Consider the following 15,159-nt stretch of genomic DNA (forward strand, 5'->3'; position numbering starts at 1 on the left):
GCCTAAACATAATAGAAGGCTGATAGTTCTGTTGGCATTGTGCATTTTTCCCAGATTTTGGAATTAGGAAGACATCTGCTAGCTTCCATTGTTGTTCTGGGAAATAATTAAGCCAAAGGATGGCATTGGTGATGGCTACCAGATGTATAACCCCTTTATGTGGGAGTATCTTGAGCACCTTGTTCCTTATACACTGGACCCAGAGCCTTTTTGTTGTTTAGGTTTCTTATGATGTCATATATTTCTGTTGGTGACACGGATTTGTTGTTGGATTGGAGTGAGTCATTTTGAGTTATTTTACACACTTGGGTGTGGATTTTTCTTATGAAGCTTAAATCTAAATTGGCATAATTGGGACTGCATTGTCTTTCTTTCTAAGCTGTCTGCAAATGCTTCTACCTTTTCCTCATCACTGTAGGTGATTCTATATTCTCCTTGGATTGGAGGAAGAGTGTTATGTTTTGAACGAAGTGATCTCATCATTCTCCACAATGATTGATCCTCTGTGTTTAAACACAGAGAATCAATTGGTGTATTTTGTTATTCCAGAGTTCATTACGGTGATGATCCTTTAGGACATACTGAACTAGTTTGTAGCACTGTTAACCGCCTGCTTATGGTGCGGGATCAGGTGTACTGTGATATTTTCTTCTTAACCTTTTTTCTCTCGGATAAGACATTTTATGTCCTCTGGGAGTTTATTTGGTGGTGCACGTTTGGTTGTATGTGTTACCTGTTAGTACTTGCTTTTCAATGGTTTTTACTGCTTTTTCTATGTCTTCAGTGGATATTATATGTGGTACTGGGCCAAGAATTTCCTGGAAGGCTGAGGGAAGTTGTTTCCAGTTTATAAAGGTGGAGGTATTTTCCGTTAAATCTTGTGTGGTGCCTAGTTGCAATATGATGGGGTTGTGATCAGAACTTAATTTGTTGACTGCATGTATTTGATAGCTGTGCGCTATGTTTTTTAATCTAGCTATATGAAGTACATCAGGATGTCCGGTTGCCCCGTAGTGTGTGAGTTCTGTGGGTCCTATTACTGCTATGTTTCATGAAGTAGTATAAGAGTTGAGTATTCTTCCGTTGATATTTGAGTTTCTGCTATTCCAGGCTGAATGTTTGGCATTAAAATCTTCAGCTATGATTACCTCTTTACCTCCATTTAGTATTTCGTCCAGATCTGATTCTAGGAGTTTTTTATTTGGGGGGATGTATGCTGCAAATACCATGATATTGTTTGTGTTCTCCATGTGTTCTGTTTGAGGTGTGGCGATTGCGTTGTGTTTTATACTTCCTTTAATGAAGATGGTAGTTCCTCCTCCTCTTGCATAGGTTCTGTCTGTGTGGTACACGATGTAGTTGTTGATTCTTGCCTTGTCAGATGGACGCAGGTGTGTTTCATTTACTAAGATGATGTCTGCTTGGGTTTCTGCTGCAAATTCCTGTAGTTCTATTGCTTTGTTGGGTAGCTCGTTAACATTCCAGATGATGATCTGTGGAGAGTTGGGTTTTATTTTGCTTTTATCCATTAAAGGTTGCAGAGAGTAAAATCTGTGTGTGTTTTAGAATGATGTCCTTGGCCTCTTGTGTTGGGTCAGTTTGTCGGAGTTCTGCAAGCATCTCTCCTTTGCAGCTTGTTATGTTGAGGAAATTGGTCTTGCTGGTTTGTTTTGAGTTGGTCTTGCAACTTCTGCATATGTTCTTCCATTTGTTGTGGAGGCTGTGATTTGTTGAGTGGGTCTGCTTGCTGCTTTGGGGTTGTATCTTCTGGTTTTGGGGATGTGATGTACTCCCTCTGTAGTTGGTGGAGTGTGGGCCCCTGCAGTTAGCACATTTTGCTGGCTGGGTGCGTAGTTTCTTGCATTCTAGTGTGGCATGTTTTCCTCCACATTTCGCACATCGGAATTCTGCTTTGCAGCATCATTGTGCATGACCGAACTTCTGACATCTGTGACATTGTGTTGTTGTGGATTTACGTCTCAGAGATTCTACTTTTATAATTAGGTCGCAGATGGTTTGGAGGTCATATATATCTTTCTGGTCTTTTGAGATTTCGACTAGAATCAAGGGGTAGGGACTCTTGTCTGCTCTCTGTATTCGGCTTACCTTAATGGGGCTAAATCCTTTGTTATGCAGGTCTGTGGTGATTCTTCTGTTGATATTGTTTCTGTGATTCTTCTTAGTACTACTTTCAGATGTTTGTCACTGTTGAGTTGGAATGTGTGATACGGTAGGTTGTTGTTATCCAAGAATTTTGTTATGTTTCTGTAGTCTGTCAATGTCTTAGGTTGAATGCGTATTCCTCCTTCTGTGTTTGTTGCTTTTGTGAAGGTGATTCCTGTTGTTTTCAGAGTGGTGGTGATCAATGTCCAGTGTTCCTTGGCCCTTAGGATGACTGGGGGTATTCTTTCATTTGTTCCTTTGTCTGTTTCTGTTTCTCTTGTTTTGGGTATTTCTGTTGTGTTAGATATTTTTCTTTTCTTTTGCACTTTCTGGAAGTCTGTGTGCGATTCTGCTGTTTGGTAGGCATTGCTATGTGTTGCTTGTTCTTCTGGTTGTGGCAAGAGTGCTAAGTCTTGTTGAGGGTGTGTGTCGTCTTCATTGTTTTGGTCGTCCATGATGTCGTCTGTGACTGCTGTATGTGTGTGTGTGTGTGCGTGTGGGGGATGTGTCGTACAGTTTTACCTTCCCTGGCCAGTTATCGTTTAAAAGTTTTTCTAATCTTAGGAACTCTCTGTAAACTTCTTCAAACATTAGGGGCTTTTCCATGGTCTTGATATCGCTAAGTTATATAGAGAATTGACTGCTACTTACCTTAGTAGGTTTTTCTGAGTTCTGGCAGAAACGCTCCTGTAGTAGTCCTTTTTGTAATAAGGTTCCAATACTTTGAGAATAATCTGTCACTAAAACTACTGTCTCCTCACTTCACTATCTCGCTATCAACTCAATATCATCACTCGTAATACTATAATCCACTATTAACCAGGTAATACTACTTTCTAATACTAGATACCAAGGTTGAAGTAATGCAGAAGTCATATATATCTCATATACAAGTAGACAAAAGGTGCTTGACCTTGTTAATAAAAATCCCTGGATGAGAGAAAGATGTAGGACGTTTTTTACCTTGGGTGTATTATACGTTAAAGATGCCAAGAAATTTTATAATTGGTATTTAATCCTTTTCCCAAGTAAGCAAAACAGTTTTGCACATGAAATATATTCACGTCTAAGCTACTTGTATATAAGATATATATGACTTCTGCATTACTTCAACCTTGGTATCTAGTATTAGAAAGTAGTATTACAGGGTTAATAGTGGATTACAGTATTACGAGTGATGATGTTGAGTTGATAGCTCAATATCATCACTGTTATTGATGATATTGAGCAATTGATATTTGGCAAGGGCCACTACCTGGGTAGTGGCCCTTGCCAAATATGTATCCCATAATGCAAAGCACACCCTCCCTTTGTGTGTGTATAATGCAATGCATAATAGGAAGGGCCACCTTGGTATCTCTCCTGGATCTGCCTCCCACTGACGAGACCTCAATAAAGGTCGAAACCAGTCTGGGTAGTGGCCCTTTCCATTATGCATTGCATTATACGCGCCCGAAAGGGAGTGTGCTTTACATAATGGGATATGTATTAGGCAAGTGATATGAAGTCATTAGCCTCTGTATACAAGTAGCTTAGACGTGAATATATTTCATGTGCAAAACTTTGTTATGCTTACACGGGAAAAGGATTAAAAACCAAGTATAAAATTTCTTGGTATCTTTTACATATAATACACCCAAGGTAAAAAAACTTTCTCTCATCCAGAGATTTTTATTAATAAGGTCAAGCACCTTTTGTCTACTTGTATATGAGATATATATGCAGGGGCATGCCAAGGGTAATTGCTGCCTGGGTGCAAACTTTTATCAGCTGCCCCTAATACTGCATTGTATAATCTAAATTAGATATTAGCTACATAAAATGCTGCCCTATCAATGTTGCTGCCCAGGTGCGGTGCACCCTCGGGTTTGTGCGGCCCTGTATATATGACTTCTGCGTTACTTCAACCTTGATATCTCTCCTGGGTCTGGTTCCTGCTGACAAGACCTCAATAAAGGTTGAAACCTGCCTGGGTAGTGGCCCTTCCCATTATGCATTGCATTATACATGCCTGAAAGGGGGTGTGCTTTGATTATGGGATACATACTAGGCAAGTGATATGAAGTCATTAGCCTCTATATACAAGTAGCTTCTACATGATCATGTGCAAAACTTTGTTTTGCTTACTTGTGTAAAGGATTAAAAACGAAGTATAAAATTTCTTGGCATCTTTAATATATATATATATATATATATATATATATATATATATATTATATGCAGTGTATTATGATAAATAGATATATAACTTCACCCATTATGGAAACGAAATTGGTGTATTGTATACTTCTCAGGTGCCTCCGTAGCCCAGTTGGTTAGACGAGCCCTTCGGTTGGAAAGACTCGGGGATCGGTTATACACTGTATGCCACCCGAAGTGCATAACCTTACATTTTGCAACACTAAGTTGACAATTATTATCCTTTACCCACAGTACTAATTTATTTAAATCATCCTGAAGGATATCTCCATCACTTTTATCAACTATTGCTCTCCCCAATATTGTATCATTCAAACAACTGAATATCCCCGTTTAAATCTTTTCCTATATCATTAATATAGAAATCAAAGAGTAGTGATGATCCTAGTACAGAACCCTGAGGTACTCTAGTAGTCACCCTCATTCTCCTAGATTCCGCTCCACCATAGAATAGTGTCTGTCAGCCAATCCCTTATCCATACTACTAGTCCCATTTGCTCCAACTTTTGTAATAGTTTTGTACGTGGTATTCTGTTAAATGCCTTTGCAAAGTCAAGCATTATCATGTTGTGGCCATTTCCTTTATCCAGTTGTGTTGTTATTTTATTATAAAATGTGAATAAATTACTAAGACAGGACCTATCTTTTACAATGCTGTGCCACCCACTATAGAGTATCACATCCCTATCCACCCAATGTTGGATTTTATGTTTAACCAACTTTTCCAATACTTGAATAACCATTCCTGATATATTAAGTGGTCTGTAGTTTGCTACCTCTGTCTTAGAACCACATTAATGCAATCCACTTCCTTAGAACTCTACCAGAGCTGAGACTTTGAACAACTTTGTCAGAGGCAATGCCATTTCTCTTGCACATACGTGTAGTTAATGGACTGACATGGCATCCAGTCCTACTGCTGTGTTCACATTTATATTTTTCAGTATGCTGAACACCTCCTCTCCATTTATCTCAAATATGGTATGCATCTCTGTCACATCAGCAACTGTCAAACTAGTCACCCTTCTTGCTTCCCCTTTGTACTGCTCATGAGTATGCCAGTCACTTTTTTGTTTATATTCTCTCCACAATGTTTTCTTTTTTTGTAGCCCTTGCTTTATATCTCTACTCATCCACTTAATTCCCATTTGGCTTATCTTCCTGACCTTAGGTATGCTATCTGATACTGCTTTTCTCAAGCAATCTCTGACCACTTCCCATGAATTACTGACTTTCTTTGTAGCTTCTCAAGCCATGTCACTTCTCTGGGATGACTCTTAAGTCTGTCGTAATTACCAGTGTTATAGTTCAGCATAAGCCCCTTCTTCACGGAAAATTCCACATATTCATCATCTTCCTAGAACAAGACAGTGTGGTCGCTCTCCCCCCAGTTGGAGGCAGAGTGGCTATCTACTTTAGTTATGGATATATCTTTTGATGCTATTTTCAGATTCAGCACACTTAAACCTCTTGTCTCCTCTGTAACACGTTTCTTGTAATTATCCCTTAGCAGTGGCATAAATTTCACTTCCATCTTGCCATGCTCCCTTTCTTCCCTCCAATATATGTTCCCATAGTTAAAGTCTCCCATAATCATTGTTTAACCTGCACTCATTGTGCTAATCTGCTGATATATGGCATCTACATTTTCCTGTGGGCCCCATGGTCTAGAGTAGTATATATACATATATATATATCAACAATATGTTTCATCCTTTGTCCTCTATCTCACAACAGATAGCCTCAAATAAACCATATTTCCCAGGCCTAAAATCCTCTTTAACTTAATTTTGTTGGTTGTAATTCTTCAGATATCATCAGCAATACTCCACTGCCTGTCCCATTCTCTCTAATTCACTTTATCCTCCCTGAAAATACAATACCATTTACATTCTATCCCTGTAATCAGTGGTGAGCTATGGAAATTTTAACAAAGGGCTCGCATCATTGAGCAAAAAAAAAAAAAAAAAAAAAAAAGCCTAACTTAGCCTTTATAATACTTATATTACGACTTTGTAGAGCTTCTGACAGATGTGATAAATCCTATAGGATATCAATCATTAATGCTAGATCTTTTAAAAATTCCAAATTGAGTTTTTCCAAATTCCAAAGTCGGTTTAAAAAGTCCTTACATTTATTGTTCGATGCAAAATGCTTGCATAAAGCTGGGTAATTTCTCCACAAAGCAAGAGCCGTTTGTAAACTGCAAGCTGCCCACGTGGTCCAAACGCACGGCCGATCTTTAAAATTTCGATAACAAGGTCTTTTGCAATCGTATTTAATTCTCATTGATTTTTTGATGATTGATGATAAAAAGCATATAATTTATCCATAAATATTTCAAAATGATTTATTTCTTTAATGTTTTTTATTGAATCGTCTAATGCTAAGTGTAAACGATGAGTGCAATGCCAAATCACAACGTTGGGAAATTTTTGCAGAAGTTTGATTGTAACACCTGATTTGTTTTCTAACATTGCACTAGCTCCATCAGAACAAAATGCAATTAAATGATTTTTTATATAGTTATCAGAAAATCCATATGAATTTAAAGTAGCAATTATAGTAGCATGTATACATTCCACGGTGGGATTTTTTAGTTCTACAAGATTATTAAACAAGAAGAACAAGGGGCTCGCAAATTTGAGAAAAATTTAACAGAGGGCTCATGCGAGCCCCTTACAGCTCACCACTGCCTGTAACTAATCAAATTTTGTCTCCCGGTCTCAGTGATGCCTATAATCATTGGCCAAGTCGATCTGGCCAATGCCAAAAACTCCTCTTGCTTATTCCTGATACTTCTTACATTCATATACATGCATTTCAACATCTGCTTGTACCCACAGTTACCCTAGTGTGATTGCATTACTATTCCATGTGAATTGGAAACCTGTGAAATCACATTCATCATCTCATAATTATTTCTGTATAAATCTGAAAATACTTATTGTTATTTATATATATGAACTTGTCTTTATACAATTTTTTTTCCCTTTTTTTTCCCACCTAATAGCAGAAAAAAGAAAGAGGATGTTCTTTCACGAAAGAGCGTATCTATTACAAAACTTGTAAGTTGCTTTTCATCATTAAGATAAGATGAATCTTTTGATATTAAAAAAATTACTTAATACCATATATACTTACTATTTACATTTAAGTATGTGCTGCTATGTCAGCCTTGTTTTTTGATTGTTAGAATATCCACTCTCCAACCAATAGGCTGTAGGTTTGAATTCCACCATGAGTATTGATGTATGTGGTTGTCTCATTAATTCACACACTCATACTGTACATAGAAATAGATACATTCTCTCAATATAAACTGGGTCACCTTGGGAGAAGTAGACAAAACCCTCCCATATATGGGAGAGGTCTTCACCCAGCAATGGGGATTCTGTACACTGATATCTTGTGGCAGTGATGCTTAGTATACAGCCTCTCCTAGTTCATCACCTTCTTGAGGTATGGCCGTTTCATCTAAATAAACTTTGGCAGTACCGATGAGCAATGCTATAAAGGGATATCTTCCTAGTTGGAGGAAATGCCAACTACATATATTAGGTGGCCTTCTTTTCTCATTGAAATACTACCACCCTGCTTGAGCCTAAGTGGCTGTTCCAATGTTTAATCTCCAGAGCAGGGCCTTTAGTTTCATTTCTCCAGACAAACTAGCGAGATCCAGATTTTCCCATCTTATAGCAGTAAACCTGTTTTGCAGGCCAGTTACCATATAATGTATGGGTAAGGTGATAAATGTCAAACTATTGACCTATTGCTTTAACATCAGTACTGTCAAAAGTAATGGAAGTCTTCAACAGTCAACTTCTTTGATATATGGAGCACTTTCAACTAATCAGTGACCACCCAAGTGGATTCTGCCAGTCAAATTCCACAGCAGATATCCCACCTACATCACCCATCAACCTTACTGCCATCCTTAATACAATCTTAACAGCATCTTTAAACCCTACAAAATTAAAGGTCTTATTTAACATCTATAAGGATTCCCATCCCTTTTTGCACTACTCTGCAGTCTACTGAATCTACTACACTTGGAAATTACTTTATATAATTGAAACAGAACATGTGATATTATATTTGTATTCTGTTTATATATATATATATATATATATATATATATATATGCACCTCTGCTCACAACCACCTTATGCAACTTCCAGGTAGATCCCCTTTCCCCATTCTACAAAAATTTCTCTGGTAACAATCTTCAGTGGCATACTCAGGATTTAATCTTGGGGAAGGCTGAGCACTCAAGATTAAATCTTGAGTGGATAATTTGAGAATACACACACTACACATTGCATATGACCTATGACTGAGCATTTGCAGTGATTGCCAATACATGATACTTGTGATCTCCTCTGGCCTGGCTCGGGCAAACGAAGTAGCGTTCGGTCTGCCCAAGCACTAATTCATTCTCCATGCGTTCACAGTGGCCATGATTCCCAAGAGCTATAGGGTATTCTCACCTTATGTGACCGCTAATTCATAAGTAGTATAGAAATAGAAGACACAACACAACATAAATAAAAAAATGAATTTTAATTAGGAAAAGATTTTTGGAAAATTTTCTAGTGTTTTTTCCTTTTTCTTTTTTTTGGGGGGGGCGGGGGGAAGGGCCCCTTATCCCCACCCCCCTGGGTGTTCCCCTCTAATCCTTTACCAACTTAAATGTTTCAATCATATCCCCTCTCTTCCTCTCCTATTTACAAGGTTTTGCAAACTGCATTCCTTCAATTTTTTCTCATATTCCACATCCGAAGGACAGTTATGGCCTTAGTCATTCTTCATTGGACCCTTTCCATCATATCCTCCTCACCATGAAAACCAGGGGACCAAATCTATGCACAATAATCCAAGGCTGTATACAATGGAACCAGAACTTCTTTATTTTTACAAGTAAAGGTCCTCTGGATCATTGCCATTCTGATGTGATGAATTTCAGATGCTCATCCACCACCACTCCAAGAGCTCTTCTCCTCAACTTCCTCCAGAATTTCTCTGCCAAGTGTATACTTTGCATCCCATTGTTGTTTACCAAATTTCAGAACCTTGCACTTGGCAACATTGAATTGACAGTTCTATACTGTTGCCCACTCATACAATCTATTCAAGTCCTCCTGTAAGGCCACAATGTCTGCTTGATTCTTCTTCACTCTTCCCAGTTTTGTATCATCTGCAAACAGTTGTATATCACCAGTTAAAGTTATCCTACTATCATTAATATGTAAATTAAGTAACAATGGTCCCAAAACTTACCCTCATGCTACACCATTAGTGAATTTCCTCTTTCAAGATAGTGCCCCCCCCCCCACATACACAACATTCAGATACTTATCAGATAGTCATTCATCTATTCAACTCACTAGTCGGTCATCCATTCCCATCTGCTTCAGTTTAGTGACCAACTTGTGGAGTGGCATTCTATCAAAAACATTTGCAAAACTAAGTATACCACTGTATATGTATCTCCCTTGTCCAGTACATTAATCACCTTATTATAGTACATAAGGAAGTTTGTAAAACACGACCTCCCTTCAATAAACTCATGCTGACAAGCACAAAGAATACCACTGTTGTCAACCCACTTTTGTATCCTATATCTCACCAACCTCTCCAACTTAACTACAACCCCAGATGTATAGATCAGCCCACCGTTTGTTGCCTTAGCCTTATCACCACCTTAGCGAAGTGTAATAGTTTTGCCTCCTTTCGGACTTATGCTGTTGCAAGACTTGTTAAACAGGTAGGCCAAGGCTGATGCTAACTCCTTGCAACATTTCCTCAAGACACATGGTGAAATGTCATCAAGTCCTATTGCCTTATTGATATCTAGCTTACTTAACTCTTCATTTACCTTTTGCTTGCTCACCATTAAATATTCTCTCATTTAATTCTCTGCACTTCAGCTTCTGATTTCTTGCTCAGAATGAAACAACATAATGAACTGCTCATTGAATATTTTGACTATGTCCTTTGCAGCAGTTAACCAATCTTCCACTTCCATCAATTAACATCATCTTACCAGAATCATTCTTCTTTCTCCTTGCCACATATCGAAAAAAACTAAAAGGTTTTTCTTTGCCTGATTCGCAAATTTCTGCTCGTACTGCTCTTTTGTTGTCCTTATCAACTGAGTCACTCTCTTGGCCGAGTTCATGCTTAATCCCCTCATTCATCCATTTTTACACCTACCTTATTCAGCCTTTTGACCTTCACTTTACATTCACATTCATACGTTGTTTCTGTTTTGTATTTCTTTGTCAGTTCCCAAGCAGAATTTATTTCCTTACTGCTCAACTCATCATTCCATGCCATAGCTCCAAGCTGTCTTCTAAGCTTGCTGCCCTGGTTGGCCAAGCGGTTAGTGTATCTGCTCTCCAGCCAAAAGGCTGTAGGTTTGAATCCCGCCATGGGCATGGATGTTTATCTGTGGGTCGTAGTGATGATGGTCGGCAGTAGTGTAGATCAGTGGTTCTCAAACTTTTTGAAGTTGGAGCGCATTTAAAATCCTACAAATAATTGTAGGCGCACTATATACAAATTTCTGAGAAATATGTTATAATAATTAAGTCAAATATTACAGTAAAAAAATAATGCGATAAAAAAAAATAAAATGAAACATACCTTAAGTTTATTCATTCTTGTGTTTATGAGAAACATGAGCCTGATGTGTCCTAGTGATTGATTCAATGTTTGGGCATGTATTTGAAAGGCAAACTCTCATTTCCTCGTCAATACATTGAAGAGTTCCTCTCTTTTTACACTTAATTGTGGTGAGGGTAGAAAATCCTAATTCACATAAATATGATGTTGAAAATTGTAGTAAAATGTTCAAAGCTTTTTTAGATATCGACACATATTCTTCTTTTATAGAAATCCAAAAGGCTTCAAGAGACAATTCCTTATGTTTAATTATCAATCCACGATCAGTGGATATAGCTGCCAGTTCTTCTTCTTCTGTTAATGTTAAACCAAAATCACTTGAAGTTCCCATAAATGGGTTTCTAATCCAATCATATTGCTCAGTGTTAAGTGATGGAAAATAAGAACTCAATTTTTCTTAAACTTATTAAATGTTCAACTATTATTGGAAGTGTTTCATTTATGCAAGTGTTATTACCAATGGAAACATTTCCAAATTACCTTGAACAGCTTTTCTTTTCCAAATCTGTAGTTTTCTCTGCTTTCATTTTGTCAGTGGATGTGAGAATATTTTCTTCTTTCCCTTGCATGCTAATATTCAAAATATTGAGCTGCTGAAATATATCGGCCAAATACTGTACCTGGCAATCCAAAATTCGCACCGAAGGAGGTTACAAAAACCTAATTGTTTCATCTCTTCAAAAAACACAAGAGTTCTTGTTGTAGCTCATGCACACGGGTAAGTACTTTCCCCCTTGACAGCTTCCTCACCTCAGTGTGTAAAAGCAGCCGTCTGTGTTGTGAATCCATATCGATACAAAGCTTTTCGAATAAACACGATTTGATAGGTCTTGTTTTAATAAAGTTTACCATCTGAACAACTTGATCTAAAACTTCTCTTAATTTTTCTCCCAATGTTTTTGCCATCAAGGCCTCCCTATGAAGAAAGCAGTGAGTTATGATAACATTCTCATTTTGTTTTTTTACAAAAGATGTAAGGCCCTTAACACAGCCTACCATGGAAGGGGCTCCATCTGTACAAATGCCTACACATGACTTCCATGTTAACTGCCATTTATCAAGATAGCTATTCAAAATGTTAAAAACGTCCTCACCTTTTGTAGACACACATAATTCTTTGCAAAAAAGAAACTGATTTACTATTTGATCTTTATTAATAAAACAGACGAATGCTAAGAGTTGCGCCTTGTTGGTAATGTCTGTTGACTCATCAACTTCCAATACAAAATTTGAATACTGAAGTTTATTACTGCATACATTTTTCTCGATATCAGAACACATTTCTATAATACGCCTGTGAACTGTATCGTTGGACAGAGGAATCTTGCTTATTTTCATTACTGCTTCATTTCCTAGCATTGTCATGACCATTTTTTTGCATGCAGGCAAAATAAGTGACTCACCTAAAGTATGATCTTTCATATTTTTTGTTATCAGTTCTGGGACTTGATAAGAAGCGATTTGAGCTTTATCAGAAATAGTCATTATACTTTTAAAAGAATTTACCACTTTTGTTTGCTGTTCAGACAATCTCTTGAAAAAACTTACAGATTTATGTTGTAAATTAGAGTGTATAGTTTTAAAATGTTTACTCAATTTACTAGGAAGCAATGATTCATTTGCCATTTTACATCTACATACTAAACATAGCGGCAAAGGATGATTTTCGCTTCCGGTCCAAGTGAAACCAAAGCTTAAATAACTTTCATTATATTTGCGAGTAGGCCGCGATTTTGCTTTCTTACTTGCATTTAACTTTTGCTCACTTCCAGAATCTGATTCTTCAATATCACGCTTCTTTTTGAGAAATCTATCCATTTTATTTGAGTGTATTTATCTGAAAATAAGTAATATGCACATAACATCCACTTCCAACACTTTTAAAATGAGTAATATACACAACAAGAATAAACCATAATCTTGTTCTCTTTGCAAGAAAAACCACTGTTAATTAACATAATAATGATATGTTGACAAAAAGAGCGGTATATCCGTAATGAAAAGGTATAATAGAGTAACCATATTTATTTTTATATCTGGACACATATTTCTCTGGAATACCACAGGGTGCACCTGCAAATCTTCTAGAGCGTACCAGTGCACCCTGATGCACTCTTTGAGAACCACTGGTGTAGATGATGAAGGTAATTGCAGTTAGTGGAGTGGCAGAGATGGAGAGTTGTAGAGTAGGTACCCTCCCTCGATGAGTCGTTGGACTCCCTAGAGATGTTATGTAATAATAATAATAATCATTATCACCAGCCTTGTACATCCTCATATATCACATGTGATCACTTCTTGATCACTCACTAACTGGAGGGAAGTGCTTTATGATGACTTCAAGACATGTTATTTAAGAAATGGTTTTCTCAAGCTATTGCTTGCTACTGAGGGTGAGAAACCCTCAGACACTTTTGGAAGGAATATAATATCTTGCATTTTACAAAAAATGTACTGCAGCATGGAGTGATGTGACAGCACAGTGTATGAATGGCGTTTGGAAAAAATTGCTGAAAATATATGTTCTGTCTTCACACAGGATTCAACAAAGACAAAGTCTTACAAGAGGTTAGTGACAAGATAGTTTTGCTAGCTAAATCATTAAAACTGGAGATTTACAATGAAGATGTAAAAAGCTGTGGAGGAAGAGCTTGCTAATGAAGACCTTGTAGAACTAGAAGCAAATAAAGTTGAAAAAGAAGAGATAAAAATAAAAAAAGCAGAAGAAGCCAATCTCTCCAAAACATTTACAGTGAACAAATTGGCAAAAGCAACTCATTTGTCTCTGTTAATGAGATAGTTTGGTTGTTTGAGGAATGGATGCCCAACATGAGAAAATTACTAAGTAGACAGAACAATACAAGCTTCAATTGCTTGCTACAGAGAAGTTTATTCCGTAAATAAAAGGAGATATAATGTACATAATGAAGGTGAACCTGGACATCCACAAGCTGTGCTTCTTGGGAACCTGCCATTCCTGAACTATCCTCCCCTGTCTTCTCCTGAATTACTCAATTAATAAAACAGCAGTTTGAAGCTTTGAAGAATTACTCTTCCTGTTTGTGTTTCCAACTTACTGTAAGTGCATAGTAATTTTGTGTAATAATTTGTACATTGTATTATTTCACTGTAAACAAAGAGTAAAATTAATTTAAAAATATAACAAAATAAATCTATATTTTAGCATTCAGGCATGTTAAATGCTAGCATATTATTATGACAGGATCATCAGAATGAATCATAAATTGAGTACTGACTATTTTTTCTCTTCTAACATATTCTTGCCTTGAAGCTTAATGAACCTATTCATTATTATTGTTTTCCAGGCATATTCATCAAGTCTTAAGACTCAGTACAGGAGGTTCATGCTAAACATTATTCCCACAGTGTGTTATTTCTCTCCTTAAACTCAACGAGAGATATGTTATCCTTAAGGATAATTGAGCACATACTTGAAGGATATTTAGTATGAGGTTGAAATAAAAATTTGGTCATAACTTCACAGGATTTGATTTTGAATGAGCTATCAATACAAACACTATTTGATCATGTGGACTTAGGAAATGGTTAAGCAGGGAAAAGATATATATGTACAACTACCAGGCAGATTGCTATGGGAAGCACCATAGTTGACTAATTATCAGTTCCATGGAATAATGAGCTGTGGGAAAAAGAGGATAACAGAGTGCAGGAATTAATAACATTTCTGACCTATTCTGTGTACAGTTGTATTACAGAGAGTTAGTTAAACATTACAACTGTTGGAAGATGTGTGTGTGTAGCACACTGCTGATAAGGCACCCATTGACAAGTAGAAATAAGGAAGTGGTTGTACCACTGTTCAGCTATACATAGAGTTGGAAAACTCTTATCCTCTTTTTCCCACAGCTCATTATTCCATGGAACTGATAATTAGTCAACTGATAATAGTACTTTATTAGCAGGAAATGAACAAGCAATTTAAATGAGGCAGAATACCAGGTAATACAACAATGGATTAAAATACCACGAGTTAGAATTGTAATATCAAAAATGTTTATTTTTGATATTTTCAGGATGAGAGTATCTCATGAGTTAGAAAGGCTATCGTCCAGTCTAAATTAACACAGT

At 37.0% G+C, this 15,159-nt stretch overlaps 1 protein-coding gene across 2 annotated transcripts in view; it reads left to right on the forward strand.

Annotated features, from left to right (window-relative positions):
* Positions 1–15,159, forward strand: part of LOC150105338 (ATP-dependent translocase ABCB1-like) — a 417,983-nt gene that overhangs the window by 15,177 nt on the left and 387,647 nt on the right. For both annotated transcript variants that reach the window (XM_090394721.1, XM_090394720.1), the window contains exon 2: positions 7,376–7,430. In XM_090394721.1, the coding sequence (XP_090250847.1) occupies positions 7,376–7,430 (55 nt within the window). The remainder of the gene's footprint in view (positions 1–7,375; positions 7,431–15,159) is intronic.

This window comes from Typopeltis vanoorti, chromosome 6 (genome assembly GCF_054136105.1).
Source record: "Typopeltis vanoorti isolate ZY-2024b chromosome 6, IOZ_Tvanoo_1.0, whole genome shotgun sequence".
In the NCBI taxonomy this organism is placed as follows: Eukaryota; Metazoa; Arthropoda; class Arachnida; order Uropygi; family Thelyphonidae; genus Typopeltis; species Typopeltis vanoorti.